This window comes from Penicillium riverlandense (genome assembly GCF_028828495.1).
Source record: "Penicillium riverlandense strain IBT 135883 chromosome Unknown utg000009l_segment0_segment0, whole genome shotgun sequence".
In the NCBI taxonomy this organism is placed as follows: domain Eukaryota; kingdom Fungi; phylum Ascomycota; class Eurotiomycetes; order Eurotiales; family Aspergillaceae; genus Penicillium; species Penicillium riverlandense.
In genome coordinates, this window is record NW_026643200.1 from 684,011 (window position 1) to 700,763 (window position 16,753).

The window sequence follows — 16,753 nt, forward strand, 5'->3', positions numbered from 1 at the left end:
CGACCAGGTCAACTCACATTCTGAATCTTGTACCCCTTGAACAGACCCAGGCTGTCGATGAAGATCCACGGCAGAGAGCGACCAAAGTACACGAGCTCATGCATGACGAAGGACATGATGCCGGTAGCGAGGACATCATTCTGCATCCATGCGTACCAGGCGGCCCACAGGCGCTCGGCGACGTTCAGGTGGGCATTGTACTTGGAAACCTCGGCGAACTGGGACCAGTACGTGCCGGCGGATAGCGTTGAATTCCTAGAAACAGATGGTTAGTTAGTGGTGGGGGAGTTTGGGTGTTGGGTGTTGGGGGGGGGGGGAGGGGGAGGGTGGATGTACATGGTGTTTGTGTGTGTGTGGTCTCTGTCCAGAGAGTTGACAGAAGAAGGGCAGCCCCAACCGGGAATCGAATTATTTATGGTCCGAACGACTGCCAACTTTTTTTCCCTGCCGAAGTGGCACCACTTCCGCCCCTGGATGACTCAGCTGGATCAGGCCATGCCGGGGGCTCCGGGGTATTTTGCAGCACGGTTGTTTGTTTGCCTTGTTTGCTCGTGGGCACCGAACTACGAGTTAGCAGTGACCACCACATACTTGCTCTACACACATCATGTCCTGCCAGTCCTGCCGACATGTCGCTCATTCAAGAGTCCGTCCAACCCCACGAGTAATCACCCACTACTGACGGTCGCTTCCGCCAGAAATGCCTGCGGCGTCAACTCCCAGCTCGATCGCCTCCAACAACACCTGACATGCGTCGCCGTTATTGATGATCCCTCCAGTCAGCAGATCGCACATCTGCAGAGCCTGATCCACTCCCTCTCCATCACCTCCAAAACCCAGCCCCTTCTCTCCGCGAACCGGCTGGCGGATTTGATCTCTGGCGCGGCCGTGTCTCGCCTCCGAGCAGAATCCGCCACCGAGATTGTCGCCCTCCATGTGTGGCTCGTGACCGCCAAAGCTGCCGTCCAGGCATCTAGTCTGGCCATGAACGAGCTATTGAACCGAACCCTACAACTTCACCAAGAGGTTAGCTATTGGGATGAAGTATTAGATTCACCGTGGTACAGCGGCCTCTATACTGTGCAGACATTGCCCCTCCGATTGTGGAAATGGACCAAAGAGTTGTATTCAGACCAAGAAATTCAGGATTGGAGAGTCCAATCCGTGTCAACGTCAATAGCCGCCCGATGGGCCCGGTTTTATCAAGTGGTCAGGCAAAGTGCTCGGACACGACCGGCATTCTCCTTACGAATCAACCGCCTGACCCCAATCAGGGAATGCAGGGCACAAGTACAGCAAAAGAGGGACCTCCTCATGTCCATCACGGATATCCATACCAGCAGCTTGGGTCTGATGATGGAAGGATGGCGCTTTCTGGAGCTGAACGAGATATCCGCAAGTCAGGGACCGGACGGTGGGTCGCTCAAGTCGTGGTGTGATGCGGTCGGTCGGTCCGTAGCCCTCACCGAGACCCTTCTGCAGCAGGTGGCTGACCCACCTGATACCCAAACCTTCGAAAAAGTGGTCTCCGCGGCCATCGACCAGGAGAGCCACAGCGCACAGGTGCAATGGCAGCAGGGGGGTTTCCCGCTGCAGAAACCCCTGCATCTGATTGACCGCCTGGTGCATGTTCTGCGAACACAGCTCCCGGACCATCGGGCATCGGTGTCGACATTTATTGGTCTCCATGGACGTCCGTCGCGCCTGATCCGGTATTGGCTCCCGGCCTTTGTGGCAATCTCGTCGAGTGGAGCGTCGGTGCAATTCCTGGCTAGCCACCGGGACCAAATTCTCCACTGGATCATTGACATTGGCGCCACCGTGGTTGACTTTGGCAGTAACTGGGTGGTGGATCCCATTCGAAAGCTCGTTGGGACCATCCGACATGATGAGAAGAGCGAGATCGCCATTATGAGCAAGAACAGTTTGGTGGCTGACCGGGCCAGCCTGGAGAGAATGGTGGTGGACTTTGTTCTCGACCGTCCTGATCTCAGCCCCGGAACGCCGGCGACGGAAGACACCACCGCGATCGTCAATGCCGTGAAGGAGGGAGATCTGACACCCGTGCTGCGGGCCTACGAGCGAGATTTACGGTCCCCGTTCGTAGGGACCATCAAGGGCGACCTCGTACGCGCGCTCCTGATCCAGATCCAAAAGACCAAGGTCGACGTAGAGATTGCAATCAGCGGCATTGACTCTCTTCTGAAGAGCCAAGAACTGGTCTTTGGGTATGTATGCATCGACCCGGCTCCCCGTCACCACTGACCTCGCGCAGCTTTGTGGGGCTCACCCCCGGGATTTTGGTGTCCTATGCTACCCTGCAGTGGCTGGCTGGCGTTCTCGGCAGCCGACGCGGCCTGCGGCAAGGCAAGAGACAGGATGCTTTGCGGCGTGGGTTACGGTACCGTGCCTTGGGTTCTGAGCAGACTTGCGTTCGGGTTCTGACCGTGTTACAGGAACATCACTCGGGTCTTGTCTCCCTCCTCTCAGGGCGTTCTTTCCCACAAAGACGCCGGGCGACTCATGTGCGAGGCCGAGTCGCTGCTTCAGGCGGCCGAGTCGGTCCTGGGCGGCCGGCAATACCACGAGCTGCGGCAGGATGTGCAGGATCTTCTGGATACGAGCGGCGGGGTCGAGCAGCAGCAGCGGGTGGTAGAGCGGATGCGATGGACGTATTCCCCAACCACATAAGACATAGAATAATCATTCATGTATGGCTCCGTATAAGTAGTTCCTCCTGGTCAGTCACGGGCCCGCTTAGCTAAGCCACCCACACCCCGGCCCGTCATCATCCATCTCTCCACGCAACCTACAACAACCCATCTCGCCTCTCCCGTTGCTGCCTCGCCATCCCTCCGGATTCTCCGCTTGGCCTCTGCTCTCTTTCTCTATCGTTCTTTGATCTCGACACTGTCTCGTCCCTGACCGGGTAACCACCGCTGGGCCATTCATTCTCCACCCCTCCCAAAGATACGCACTCCTGTCCACTTGGCTGCCCAGCACTTCTGCCTCAACTTAGCCCAGAACGCAGTCGAATGACAGCTGCCTTGTCGCCGACTTATCACCTTTCTAGCTCTCTCAATCTTATCCTGCAGTCCTTCCCGAATCGACTCGCTCCATTATGGCGGGCACCAGGAATTATGACTTCTTGGTAAGGGTCTTGTCCGCCCGAATGTGAATGCATCGTCCTCTGACAGGTATAGATCAAACTATTGCTGATCGGAGACTCGGGCGTGGGCAAGTCATGTTGTCTGTTGCGATTCAGCGAAGACTCGTTTACCCCCTCATTCATCACCACCATCGGAATCGACTTTAAGATCCGCACGATCGAGCTGGATGGCAAGCGGGTGAAGCTGCAGATCTGGGACACAGCAGGCCAGGAGCGCTTCCGAACCATCACGACGGCATACTACCGAGGTGCCATGGGGATCCTACTTGTCTACGATGTCACGGACGAACGGTCTTTCCACAGTAAATCCCTCCCCTCTCCCCCTTGGACCACAGGCGGCTAATCACGGGCTGTGATGCAGACATCCGAACGTGGTTTTCCAACGTCGAACAACACGCCAGCGAAGGCGTACACAAGATCCTCATCGGGAACAAGTGTGATTGGGAAGAGAAACGGGCGGTGTCGACCGAACAGGGCCAGCAGCTCGCCGATGAACTTGGCATTCCCTTCCTCGAAGTTTCGGCCAAGAACAACATCAACATCGAGAAGGCGTTCTATAGTCTGGCCTCGGACATCAAGAGGGGAATGGACACCTCCAAGACGGAGCCGACCGGGGGCCAAGGTGTCTCGATAGATCAGCAGGGCTCGATGAATTCGGGAGGCAAGTGCTGCTAGACATGCGCTGTATCACCATTTCTCTCCTTTCCTTCGTGTTTTAGTCCTCCGCCTTGCAGCGGCTACTCCAGCGTGTCGCTCTTGTCCATACATCTTGTGACGACTGGTCTCTATGAACACCCTCTCCTGCGTGTTCACTGGACGTTTTCCTTTTTCTTCTTCTTTTTTTTATATTTTTGTTGTCGTCGTTTCGTTTCCCTGTCACCCCCATTGCCTAGTCTTTTCCTTCTAACGATGTTGGTTTGTTTCATTCCGATTAGTGTGCTGAGTAGAAGATGTTGTACTGTAGTTAACCACATGTAGCTCCAAATAACGATGTAAATCAGACCCACTTTTTCTTTTTCTTCCCTTGGTCATCCGAACGAACGCACCTCGCTCGACTCTCAGTTCATAGTAAAAAGAAGGCGCACCGTTAGGTTGTTCTTCCGCCCGCCTCTCCGCCTCCCGCAACCCAAGGGACATTTGACTTCTCGGTGTGACTGCTGCGCGCGGAAGGGAGATGGCGGAGATCCGCAGTTTCACTGCGCGACCATTGTCGAAGCAGGCCCGCAGTGATCTGAAAGATGCATTCCGCGTCTATTTCTCGTCGTCCTCGTTGGCAGCACTCAAACTGCGCTCGGGAGACATCTGCAGCCTCACTTCTACCGAGGGACCTCCGAAGACGGCGATCGCCTGGGCGGCCGTGGAAAATATCCAGAATACGGTCGTCCAGACCTCGAGAACCCTACAGGACTGCTACGGAGTCAAGATTGGCGAGAAGGTCGCCGTCAGTCGACTGGAGGGTGCGCTGGAGGAGATCGAGTCGGTCACGGTAGTCGACCGGACAGATGCCGAGAAGCTGGCCAAGTATGGCGACATCCGCGACGAAGACCGGTCCCACTGGGCGTGGGCGTTGAAAAACCTTCAGCTTGCCCGATGCGAAGTCCTTAGCACGGGTCTGGTCTTTGACTTGGATCTCATCGGTCAGCGCAGGAGCTTCCAAGTGGTCAGCATTCGAACGCAGAACGCGGGCACTTCGCAGACCCTCTTCCAATTTACAGATGCCACCAAGGTCTCCATCGGAGAAGAGACAGACGAAGGAGAGCCGCCAAAACAGCCCGACATCCATGTTCAGCCCGGCGGTCTGGGGGGACTGGCTCGTCAGATTGGGGACATCAACGAGAGTCTGGCCGACTTGAATCTTGGCCAGCGAACGGTTATCATGCCGCCATTCTACGAGCACCGCCGGGGCATTCTTCTCTATGGACCGAAGGGAACCGGCAAGACGGCTCTTCTGCAGCAGATCGAAAAGGCCGGTTGGAGACAGATATTCCGGCTGGGCACCGCCACGCTGGGCAGGAGTCTCAGCGAGGGCGAGGCCAAGCTGCGCAATACGTTCCAGGAAGCCGCTCGCGCGAAACCAAGCGTGATCATCATCGACCAGTTGGAAGTTATTGCGCCGAAACGGACGTCCCTTGAATCTCAGTCGTTGGCATCTGTTCTATGCGAGAGCCTCGATGCCATTCGGACCGCGTCCATTCTGGTGGTCGCTGCGGCGCGCCATCCCAACAATGTGGATGATGCCCTCCGGACCCCCCATCGCCTGGCGACGGAGATTGAACTGCAGATTCCCACCGCTCAGGACAGAGCCGAGATCCTGCGTGCCATTCGCGGGCCGGCTTTTGTAGGATTGAGTGATGAAACCATTGAATTTCTAGCCGAAAAAACTCACGGATACGTTGGAGCGGATCTATTTGCACTTCTCCAAACGATCTGCCGCAAGGCACGACAGCGACAATTGTTGGACACGCGATCTATCGCGCTCCCCTCAATCGAGGCTTCTGATCAGACAGACAATATGGATGGGGTGGCTGATTCGCTGGAGATCCAGGAAAAGGACATCTTGATGTCCCTACAAGAAGTTCGCCCGACCGCTATGCGGGAGGTCTTTTTGGAAACACCCAAAGTGCGATGGTCAGATATTGGCGGGCAGCACGAGATCAAAAGACGCCTTCAGAAAGCCGTCGAAAGACCGCTCAAGGTGAGCTCCCGTCACTTACCTTCCATACAATATGGTTAAAACTAACCATGCGTTTCAGCACCCCGAACGGATGCGTCGGCTCAACGTGAAGAGCAAAAAGGGCGTCCTTCTCTATGGACCGCCTGGCTGTTCCAAGACCATGACCGTCAAAGCATTGGCCACCGAGGCTGGCTTGAACTTTCTGGCCGTCAAGGGAGCGGAAATCCTCAGCATGTATGTCGGAGAGTCTGAGAGATCATTGCGTGAGATCTTCCGAAAAGCCCGAGCCGCACGTCCGAGCATCATCTTCTTCGACGAGATCGATGCCATTGCTTCGAAGCGTAGCAGTACTTCCCAGGGGGGGTAAATGTCCTGACTACCTTGCTCAACGAGATGGACGGTATCGAGGAGCTGCGCAACGTGTTGGTCATTGCGGCTACGAACAAACCCGACGTGCTCGACCCTGCGTTGATGCGGCCCGGCCGATTGGACAACATCCTCTACATTGGCCCGCCCGACTTTGAGGCTCGCCAGGAGATATTCCGGATCTGGACCAGCCAGTCTGTCCTTCACCCGGAGGTGGACCTCGAAGACCTGGCCGCTCGAACCGAAGGCTACTCCGGTGCTGAGATTGTGAGCATCTGTGAAACGGCGGGTGACGCGGCCCTGGACGAGGAAGAGGAGACCGGGCAGCAGCAAGAGGTGTGCCAGAAGCACTTTGACTACGCATTGGGACAGGTGCGACGGCAGATCACGGCCGTGGTGGTCGAGGAGTATGAACGATGGCGACAGGGCATCGATCAATAGTCTGGGCAGATAGATAACCAGATAAGATAAGATAAGAAGGAGGCCTGATCGGGTTAGCAGCCCCTTACCTAAGCACCAGCATTCCTGCTCTGCAACAACTACCTACATAATAACCACCGGACTCTTGACTCTCTCTCGAAACCCACCCTCATCATGTCCACACAATCGCGTCCTTCCCCGATCCCCTCGCCTGGCCGTGCGCGTTCGTCGCGTTCCGTGCGCCGCTCCATCTCCCCACGCGATGAGCCCAAGAGAAGTGTCACGCGCAGTCCAGTGCGTGGCCGTGATCGCTCAAGCCGGACTCGCTCTCCCTCCCGTGGTCGAACACCATCCCGCAGTCGTATGGGCGGCCGTCGATACCGGAGTAGAAGCTTCAGCCGGACCCCTTCCCCGAACATGAACCCTCCCCTGAGCTCCAAGGTCAGTCAGGCGTGGAGAACTGCTCCAATTCCCGACGAATTTATGCTGACTCTAGCTGGGGCCTCCAGATCGTCGTAGAGAAGCTTACAAAGAACGTTACCGAGGGTCACCTTCGCGAAATCTTTGGCAGCTTTGGGGACATTGAATACCTCGACCTTCCGATCAACCGAGCTTGTAAGACTCCCCCACGGCCCTGCAAGACTTCATAGCTCACCAGTTGCTGATGCCATTGTTTTCTAGTCATGACAAATCGAGGTACCGCCTACATTCTGTATTATGACCCTGCAGACGCCGAAGCAGCCATTGCCCATATGCACGAAGCTCAGCTGGATGGAACTACCTTGAATGTCTCGATTGTTCTTCCTCGTCGGAACTTTTCACGTTCACCACCCCCGGTGACCAATCGAGGCCCCGTCCGCTCGAGATATGGACATGGTTCGTACGGCGGCAAATCATCTCCTCCACCACGAAGACATGCTCCACCCCGGCCTACGGAGCGGCATGACATCTATCGGCCTCAATCGGTGTCGAGATCGCGGTCTCCTGTACGCTCTCGGTCCTATTCCTCATCCCGCTCAAGGTCGCCGCCAAGGCGAAACAGTCTCCGCACAGGAAGCCCCCGGCATCGCAGGCGCCGAAGCCCCAGTTACAGCAACTATAGTAGTCGCAGTGATCGAAGTCGCAGTCCAAACAAGACTCGAAGCCGAGATTGATACGACAAAGCCATTGTCCCTCATGTATTAACAGATACCAAATATTAATGATTTTCTATTTTAAAAGGGTCGTTACAGTGGAGTCCAGACGTCTATCCAGGCCTTGCCATTGTTTGCAAATCAAGCAGGCTTTAGAAAAATGCACACCATCCGACATACATGGCCGCCAGGTTTTTCTTGTCCGTCGCCTGCATGATCAGTTCGTCTACCTGGCCATCCACGGACAGGGGGATTGGCTGTTTGTTCATGAAACCTCGGAGCTTGTTGCGTACATCTTCCAGCACACCAGCGGGCGTATCAGGCACATTCGTATGGGTGCGGCGCTGTAGAGATCCAGCACATCTAGTATCAGCACAGGATCGGAGATGGATACAGGAGGAATGTTCACGAACCCTTTTGCCAATGAAGTCGGTTGTTGGGTCATGCAAGAAGGTTTCGAGCACAGTCATCAAGGCATCCTCGTTCTGTCGGAGAAGACCAAGAGTGATTTCGCAGGTTCTCCGGAAGGGGCCTATACCGCTGTCAGAACCAGCAAACCCATGCGCATCGTGAGGACACTCACCATTGTACCCATACGCTCCAAAAGCATCGATCATGTTGTGAGTGAGCCGGAAAGGAACTACTTCCGGTATTTCGAATGTTTGGCCCTGCTCTAGTCAGCCCCGGGGACGATCAGTTACGAGAAAGATTTCCTACTTTGTCAAAAAGACAGTTGAAGTCGACGTGCAGAACACCGCCAGTGCCTTCCTCGAACGAGAGATTCTCGCCATGTCGGTCGCCCAGTCTGGATCAATTGTCAGTCAATGTCGTGTTGCAGTTGGAAGGGTGGCGCAACATACCCCAGAACATATCCGACCATTGACATTACAGCAGAGGATCGGGTATATCGCAGCCTTGCAGTAAACCATGCTTCTGTCTCTGGGAACATCTCCACGAACCATTCATGAAGAACAGGTGGGAGTCTGAATTGTTATCAATACGCTTGAGGTTCATGAGACTGGAGCGGGCTCTTACTTTGCCAGGATCTTGGAGGTGAACAAAGGAAGTTTGGCGTGGTCGTTTTTGATTTCTTCCAGGTAATGTCTGATCTCGTTGTACTGGACACAGTATCAGCGTCATCAACGCCTGTGGCGATAAAGAGTGGTGGGACGAGCAGCAGAAGCTTACGTTTATTGTAGCACCCCTTTCGCGCAGCAATTTGATGACAATTTCTCTCAATGTTCGGAGGTTATCAACCCACTCAATGAGGCCGCATTCCTCATTCAGAGGCGTCACAGCATACGTTTTGATGTCTGTACCCCAGTCAGTGTCGAATCGAGCCCACAAATCAGTTCGGCTGCCTACACATGCGCCGCTTGCTGGACTCGACATCTCTCTTCAGGAACCGGTTGATCATGTTGTTGAATTCCATCAGACGCTGGTCCTTGCGCAGATCATCCTTGGGTTTGCAAAGGGCGTTGTAGATCTTTCCATCAGAGCCTCGGATACTAATCTTTCGTGGCTTCTGAAGCGAGTTCAAGATCTGGGCATCATCCAGAACAGCTGAAATACGAGTGAGTCAAGCCATCACGCGGGATGTCTCAGGACATACCTTCAATAGTAGTTGGGTCCCGCGGGAAGGCCCGGAATCCTTTGAGATACTCTGCATCGTGACTTGCAGGGAGGCTGGGAATCAGCATCGCCTGAAATGGCACTACTAACCGACAAGGAGCGACTTTATGGTTAAATCTCAGGGTACGCGCAAGACTGATCTTGGAGATCTTCTCCTCGACGCGGGCTAAACACAGCTGGAGGAGTTCTTCCGAGAACTTTTTCCCTTGGTTGATCATTTGGCGAATATCTGTCAATGACGACTCTGCCTTGGTTTTATTGCTGTAGTCCTGCTAGGCTCAGCATCCTGCAAGGAAACTGACACTGAACATCCTCAACTCACCATGATTTTCTGGAGGCAATTAATACCTCCTTGGGCCCGCTCCTTTGAGGAGGATTTGACTACGGCAAGCACCGTCCATAAGCCTTGCTGCGGAAAGTGATTGACAGCTTTGGCCACGATCCGTGTCAATAGGTCGTAGACGGTATGATTGCCGTGACAGATACGTGCAACCACTTGAGGGAGAATCGTGAATAGCTGAAAATATTAGCCAGTTCTCTGCGAATAGACTGGAGAGAATTGTACTCACCAGAGCCGGCTGCAGACGAGATGATATGTATTTCTTGAGTTGTGCGTGCATCTCATCCAGGCTCTTCTGCCTATGAGCCTTAGTGTGTTTTTGAAAATCTCTGATGGTTGAGAAATGCCGTTAGTGATGTTCAAATAGATAGAGTCGATGCATTCTCACTCGTTATCCCCGCGTTTCGGATCAATATCCTGATTGACAATAGAAGCATGCTCTAGCCAGAGCGTCAAAACTTTAGGCAGTGTCTGAAACACGTATTTGCTTCCATATGTTAATGAGCGGAGGTAGTTGTCGATGACAAGCTTCGTGGCTTCTCCACTTAAGCTGAGAGAGTCGTTTATGAGCATCTGATTCGCGGCTGGATACGACAGGCAACCTACTATATCTGCGCCTCCTTCCCCATGGGCTTGGACTTCTCAGACTCCAGGATCTTATTGTAGTGCTTGCCCAAGTAGTAGTGTGCCTTCTCCCATCTGGGTTCAAGAATCAGCTTGGGTATTGGTCAGAGGATGGCAATCTGACCTACCGCGGATACAATTTGATAGCCTCACGATATCTTTGAACAATTGCTTGGGAGTGCGTCTGACCGGCTCTGTCCGTCCATTTCGCTAGCAACAGGTGTGCCTGGATACGTTAGCAGTCCGATCCATGTCGCGACAGTGTAATTGAAGTACATACTCTAGCGGCAAGCTCATTTCGATGTTGACCACGCCCAGAAGTGAATGATAGCGATTCAGCCGATGCAGAAGCCGATGAAGTGGTGACCTCATTACCAGAAATTGCACCCTCAAGTGTCTGTATCGCCTTCCGATGATGGCCATCTTTCCAGAGTAGCCGAGCGTGTTCAATGGTGGCTGATCTATCTTTAAGCCGAGCTGCATGAAGCATTGAGTGATATGCTTGGCCGGTGAAGTTGCTTTTGCGGGACAGACGGGCACTAGTGAGCCAAGCGGAGGATATATCAGAGTCGGCGAATTGGCCCCTGCAGAATCGACGTCAGTAAATCTTCTGAGCAGGTGCTGAAGGAAGAAATCCTACGCCAGCTCCATAGCAGCTCGTCGCAAACCGAGGAGATACTGTTTGTCAGCGACATAACCTCCCAGGACATTCAGACGTTGGTCGAGAGCATGAAGCAGATCTGGGTGCGAGTATGATTTCTCGGTCCCTGCGAGAGCAATAGATTCGACATCTGCCAGTGCATGCAACTTGAGCATATCGTCATGGCAAGATTGTAAGGAGCCCACTGAGTTGGCTGTTAATGCTCTCGCGACATGAAGTCGTAGCTGATTGATGATGTCTGCGAATTTTTCGCTCTGGCTTTGACGAAGAGCATTGAGAGCCGAGCCAATCCCGACATTAAAATCTCCATTACCTTGTCTTGCACAAAGACTAAGGTAGCCCTGCAGCTTGTCCCATCGCCCGGTCATCCAGGAAGCCTCCACTGCAAATGGTAGAAACCGAGAGGTTGCAGATTCATTGTCTTTCAGGGTTTCGAAGCGCGTAAGAATAGCATCTGAGTCCCTGTCAGCAACAATACTGGCGCAAAATGAAGAAATTGACAGAAATGGTGTACACAGTACCTTGCTGGTCAGATTCCTTGAGGCAAGTGACAAGGTTCCACTGGGCATCGACGTTGTCAGGCTCTTTCTCGAGCTGCAGCTCGTACCAACTCTGAGCAGTAGGCCACCTCCCAGCCTTTCGATGTTCCAGAACCTGCTGGTCCACGTCAAGTGCAGGCAGATGGCTGGAAATCCCTTCAATCCCATCAGGTTCATCGATCTGGCTATAGATGTCTTGCAACCGTTGGTAGAGAGGTCCAAGGCTCGTGCGATCTTGAGTTTCTTTTTGAGATCTGCACTTCCGAATGTACTGCTCCCAATGAAAAAGGGCTCTGGAGAACGATTTGCATTCAACAGCACGTTTGGAGATGATCTCTGGTGGGATTGACACCAGAAGACCCTCCACAGATTTGATGTGCGCGGAATACTTTTCGAGAAGCAAATCACGGCCAGCGTCCCTGTAAGAAGGCCGACTCCCTTGCTGTGCAGGAGGGCTCAGGCTATTGAGCTGCTTCTTCTTTCCTTGAACCCACCTTGATAGGTAGTCCAGAACTTCGAAAACGCTCTGTAGATGATGTGTGATCAGTTAGAATCCATAGTCTGGTAGCATATCAAGGGGTTCTCTCACTTGGCTGCTACTTATGATAGTCTCCCGCTCGTTGTTGCTTGTCTCCGGGAGAGGATGCGTAAGGACCGCCATCAACTCTTCCTTAAGATCCTGCTGTTCCTGGTCAGTGCCTCCTACTATGCGATTAAGCACAGCAAATGGCAAGAGAAATGATGAGATAGCGATATCCTGGCCCTTCACCACACGACTGCATACGGTGAAAATAATTTTTGCATTCTCTCCGTTTCCATTTTGCAGTAGATCTTGGACCAGGGTTCGAAGCCATTCGCTATGTGTCAGATGAGGGGAGAACACAGGATACGGGACCTTCGCACTGGACGTAACGACGGTGACCGTGTATGTCGAAGTGAGGAACGGTGTGAGTGTGTTCTGGACAGTTTCCGGAAGCTCCATCCAACGTTTATATTTCTCATCATTCTGAATGTCGCGAGAGCGCTGGGTGACAGATCCATTCAGATTGCAGATTTTGAGAAGGCCTTGCATGGCATATGCCAGAAATCCCTGGGCCCTGGTGTTGGAAGCAGACAAGAATGCGTCGACCAGCACATGTTGGAGAAAAAAGAGGATAAACTCCACCGTCTCCTCCATCCTATCAAAGTTGGATAAGACGAGAATGTCCCTCTTTTCCTTGATCGTCTCCACTCGGTTTGGATCAAGACAACCCACAAGACCCAGGCACCGAGCTGCCAGTAAGGTAATGCTATCTGAAATGGTGTTGAATTTGACACAGCAATCGAGTAATGCTCTGGTCAACTGCGCAATCACTGGGTCCGGTTGCTCGCTGAGGACCGACACGTGGAGGAAATCCTCATTTCGCGAAAGGAAAGGCAGCAGTTCTTTCAGTGCCTGCTCGACAACAGTGGCATTTTCACTCTGACAGCGGCGAATGAAAGCCATAAATTGGCTTCGAACATCCATTTGCACCCTCAACTGGTTAATCTTGTCCTCGAAAGGAACCATTTCGGGGATTGAGGCCAGGGAGGGCATGATGTTAAATGTGTCACGAACGAGATTTGGGTGATCTGTCAAGATATCGTCGACAAGCTGACACGCCTGAGTTCTTCTTGCGGTAGTCAAGTTGCCCCAATATCTCACCACAATCGCCAGGGTCTGGTCAATAAGAGGTTCAATCTCCTCTTCGTCCAATGAACTGATCAATGTCTTCCACGCGGAGAAAGCATAGTCACAGAGCTCTTCTATTTCGAGTGCGGAGCGTAGACAGGCGCAGACTTGAGGCAGTCCGCTGCTGACGTGACCCTGGGCAATCTCGATCATTTCTTCAATGGCTCGGATATTTCTTCTCTTTTCTGCCAAAGTCTGCCGCACTTGGAAGTCGTTGATGGCATTCGCAAATTGAGTGATGATACCAAGCACATGTTCCTCGATAAAATGGCTCAGGAGATCAGCCTTCTTGGATGACGTTCCATGCACGACTTTTCGAGGGACAAAACTGGCTAGGCGACGCAGTGCTTGATAGAACTAGAATTTTTTGAATAAGCATTAGAAATAACAGCAAACATGGCTCGATCATTGAAGCACTCACCCTTTCCTTGTGTTGCTCTCCAGCATCCCCAAGGCCTTTCAGTAAATCGCAGGCAATGAGAATTGGTTCGATCCGAACCAACTCTGCCAGGGTTCGACCCTTGAAAGCAGAATCAATTTCCGCCAGCAGGGACATGATCATAGCTTCAGGATTGCTTGACGGCTGGGACAAAAGAAAAGCAAGGATTGCAGCCAGATTATTCTTCTCCGAACAGACATCAAAAGGTGACTCGCCCTCATTGCGACTTGCACCGATTCGACATATGATGTCTCGTTTCCGCGTCAACACTAGGTAGGGGAGCACATGGACCTCTGTCAGCCGAAGAAAACCGTCAACCTTCATACCAAGTAACTCGCAGAGCTGCTCTGCCATATATGGGCGGAACTGAAGGTTTTTGACGACTGTCACCGAGAGTGTCCGCCAATAAGGTCGGAATAGACCGGCAGGCGTCAGGGCGAACTGTTGTGCAAGCTTGGAGAGCTAGGTCCAACTATTAGCACTGGGACGCACCAAAATAAAGAATAAAGCTCAAGAGGATGTGGCAATAATTAGGAAGAAAAATGTGCTTACTTCATTATATGCCACTGCGCAGACATACGGATTTGGATGTCCTAAATATTCCAGGAGACGTAGAAGAATGAGGTTCTTCTCGTCATCGTCCGAAACTCTGCGACAGATCAATACACAATAGCTAGCCAAAGGAAGAGTCCACATACCTGGCCAGTCGACATAGTGTTATGACACAAGTCTCATGCAGTGGTATGTCCTCCTTCTCGGATAGGTTTTTCAGCCATTCCAGGACAATGACGAAATTGGCGTGACGAATGTCGGGCTGTAGAGTGGAACGAACAAAGGCCACGACTGAATGCCTGTAATTCTGTTAGCCCCAGTCGTGTCAGGCAGTATGTAGGCACACAACATACCCAGTTGCCACTCGCAGTTCTCTGTTGGAGCTTCGGAGGGAGTGAAGGCAAAATTCTCCACACGAGGAGGAGGATAGGTGCATTTCATTTGAGTTCGCGGAGTGCATTAGAACCCTTCTCAGAGCAATCATTGCCGCTATGCGAGGCCCAGGAGTGCGTGTGAGCTTGGGTAAGACGAAGTTGAAGATATTCCACAGATCTTCAAGGTCGGGATATTCATGACCAAGGACCTGATCGTCTTGGTATTGCTCATTGTCACACAGTTCACAGTACAGGGTGTCTTGTGTGGTGACTTCAGAATGTTTTCTCGACAGGTTTCCGGCAGCGCTACAGGAAATCTTGCCTATGACATCCAGCACCTCGCATCTTTGCGGTTCGTTAAGCCCATCGTACACGCTTCTGTTACATTAACAAATGAGTAAAGCAGATCTCAAAGAGGATGGCATGTGACGACTCACTGAATTGCAGGTTTCAGCCCTGGCAGGCTTTCAATATCCTGGCAACCGAGTAATTCCGATACTCTTGTCAGGAGTGACCGAAGCGAACCTTGATCTATGGACCTGACCGGCAATGCTGGAAGACATAATCGTTTTGATGCCCGGGACTCTCCATTCAGCTCTGCCTGCTGGTCCGAAATCCCGGCTCTTTGACTCGCAGAACCAGGCTCAACAGTGCCATCTTCGGATGATTTGCCGATTGAACGCGTGACATGTCTCGGGGTTATCAAGTCGGAGTGAAGATTGAGAATTGAGTTCTGATGCGAGAGTAGTTAAGAAAGTGCGGAAGGTTGCACGTGAGGGTGAGTTGCTTACCTTTAGCCCTGAATCCAAAGGCTGCAAGACCGCATATCTGTTCAGGATCTCGGATAACATGGGCAACAGCGACTCTTGCAATTGCCGCACGACTGACTCGGATTTCCGCGTCCGTTGTGACAGGTCATTCAGAAAGAAACACAGCCCAGTCTGGAGAGTCGAAAGTTGTTTCAGAGTGTCAATTGCGAGAAATTCGGCCAGACATTGGGACCAAGTGTCTACTAAACTTGGGCCTGACAGCGGGCCTGATGGAATTGGTTCAGCGATGCAGAAGCGGTGCACATGTTCCAAATACTGAACAGAAATTTGCCCTTCCTCTTGACGGATGTCTGTTCCAGGCTTTCGCAGCCATCTGAGGATGATAGTTCGGAGGCGGTGATGTCCATTGAGAAACCACGAAAGATTCTGGCGCAGAATGGAGTCCTGGCGGTTGCCTTGGTGGCGTGACTTTGTCCTGGGCAGGAATGAGCCCAGTAAGTGGGAAACTAAGGAGACTGTTTGGCAAAATGTGCCGAGCGCTGCATTTTGCTCCAACAGCCCTGGAGGAAGGTTCAGGTGAATCAAGTCCGCGAGAAGCGACCCCTCTGGTGCGGGTATGGATAATTGCGCTGATATCAGGGTAGATTGAAAGCGCTCAAGGGCGCAGAGAATATCTGTCACGAGTTAGAATGGATCAATTGATGTTCTCGGAGAGGAACTGTTCACCAACCTGATGTGCAAGCGCGCAGAAAGGCAGAAGCCCCAGAGCTTGAGGACAATGGTCGGAACTGCTTGAATTGGGCATACACTATGCTGGTAAATATGTGTCGAATCCTTTCCTGCGTCACCTCCGAATGCCAGCTATTGGTCAGTTTGATCAAACGAAGTATTAACCAGGCAAACAGCGGTGCCGCTACATCCACGCTCAATATGTGAGGGTCCGCCGAGTCCCACAGGGCTTGGGGGGCTTTGTCAATACTCGCTTGAATGATGTCCAAGCAGTCCAGTACTTGGCCCTCGAAGTCATGTTCTGGGGGTCTGCCCCCGGAACTGGGCTCCAGACCGGCCTTGAGGACAATGCATATCAGTTTGTTGACATCGGTCACCGTTTCGTCCACACGTAGCTGGTTGTGTCGTTCGCTCAGAAGCTCCTGACGCAGTTGCGAGAAGGTCTGCCGCGTCAGGCGATGAGTGTCCGGCCCTTGCGACGCCAGATGCGGCGCGAGCTGTGCGGCAAGCGTGGAGGAGGCCGGCTGGGCGGGTCTCCAGCCGTGGTCCGGCGCAGAAACATGCACCGTGTCTCCGTCATGGGCCATCAGGAACACGCATAGTCCAGGGGTGGTTGGTTA

General features: G+C 52.8%; 6 protein-coding genes across 6 annotated transcripts; 5 read left to right on the top strand and 1 right to left on the bottom strand.

Moving 5' to 3' along the window:
* Window positions 1-98: 98 nt before the first annotated feature.
* N7474_010543 (NCA2 family protein) lies at window positions 99-2,691 on the top strand (the record flags this gene model as incomplete). The annotated part of the gene is made up of 4 exons (XM_057201953.1): window positions 99-227; window positions 493-2,228; window positions 2,276-2,401; window positions 2,457-2,691. The coding sequence occupies 4 exons, from the start codon at window positions 99-101 to the stop codon at window positions 2,689-2,691; spliced, it is 2,226 nt and encodes a 741-aa protein (XP_057048224.1).
* Window positions 2,692-3,121: 430 nt separating this feature from the next.
* srgA (Rab family GTPase srgA) lies at window positions 3,122-3,844 on the top strand (the record flags this gene model as incomplete). Its single annotated transcript, XM_057201954.1, has 3 exons — window positions 3,122-3,151; window positions 3,204-3,471; window positions 3,531-3,844. The coding sequence occupies 3 exons, from the start codon at window positions 3,122-3,124 to the stop codon at window positions 3,842-3,844; spliced, it is 612 nt and encodes a 203-aa protein (XP_057048225.1).
* A 499-nt stretch (window positions 3,845-4,343) lies between these two features.
* N7474_010545 (uncharacterized protein) lies at window positions 4,344-6,210 on the top strand (the record flags this gene model as incomplete). Its single annotated transcript, XM_057201955.1, has 2 exons — window positions 4,344-5,864; window positions 5,923-6,210. 2 exons carry the CDS (start codon window positions 4,344-4,346, stop codon window positions 6,208-6,210), a joined length of 1,809 nt encoding a protein of 602 aa, XP_057048226.1.
* Window positions 6,211-6,236: 26 nt separating this feature from the next.
* Window positions 6,237-6,650, top strand: N7474_010546 (uncharacterized protein; the record flags this gene model as incomplete). Its single annotated transcript, XM_057201956.1, has 1 exon — window positions 6,237-6,650. One exon carries the CDS (start codon window positions 6,237-6,239, stop codon window positions 6,648-6,650), a length of 414 nt encoding a protein of 137 aa, XP_057048227.1.
* A 153-nt stretch (window positions 6,651-6,803) lies between these two features.
* Window positions 6,804-7,814, top strand: N7474_010547 (RNA-binding protein with serine-rich domain 1; the record flags this gene model as incomplete). The annotated part of the gene is made up of 4 exons (XM_057201957.1): window positions 6,804-7,070; window positions 7,139-7,244; window positions 7,311-7,426; window positions 7,479-7,814. 4 exons carry the CDS (start codon window positions 6,804-6,806, stop codon window positions 7,812-7,814), a joined length of 825 nt encoding a protein of 274 aa, XP_057048228.1.
* A 100-nt stretch (window positions 7,815-7,914) lies between these two features.
* Window positions 7,915-16,720, bottom strand: atrA (protein kinase MEC1; the record flags this gene model as incomplete). Its single annotated transcript, XM_057201958.1, has 25 exons — window positions 7,915-8,106; window positions 8,176-8,294; window positions 8,346-8,430; window positions 8,480-8,567; window positions 8,623-8,745; window positions 8,798-8,880; window positions 8,951-9,075; window positions 9,128-9,325; window positions 9,375-9,663; window positions 9,717-9,911; window positions 9,964-10,033; window positions 10,123-10,284; window positions 10,341-10,433; window positions 10,487-10,584; window positions 10,639-10,942; window positions 10,999-11,473; window positions 11,541-12,084; window positions 12,148-13,626; window positions 13,691-14,170; window positions 14,261-14,357; window positions 14,407-14,559; window positions 14,614-15,012; window positions 15,072-15,367; window positions 15,426-16,078; window positions 16,135-16,720. 25 exons carry the CDS (start codon window positions 16,718-16,720, stop codon window positions 7,915-7,917), a joined length of 7,386 nt encoding a protein of 2,461 aa, XP_057048229.1.
* Between the last annotated feature and the right edge of the window lie 33 nt (window positions 16,721-16,753).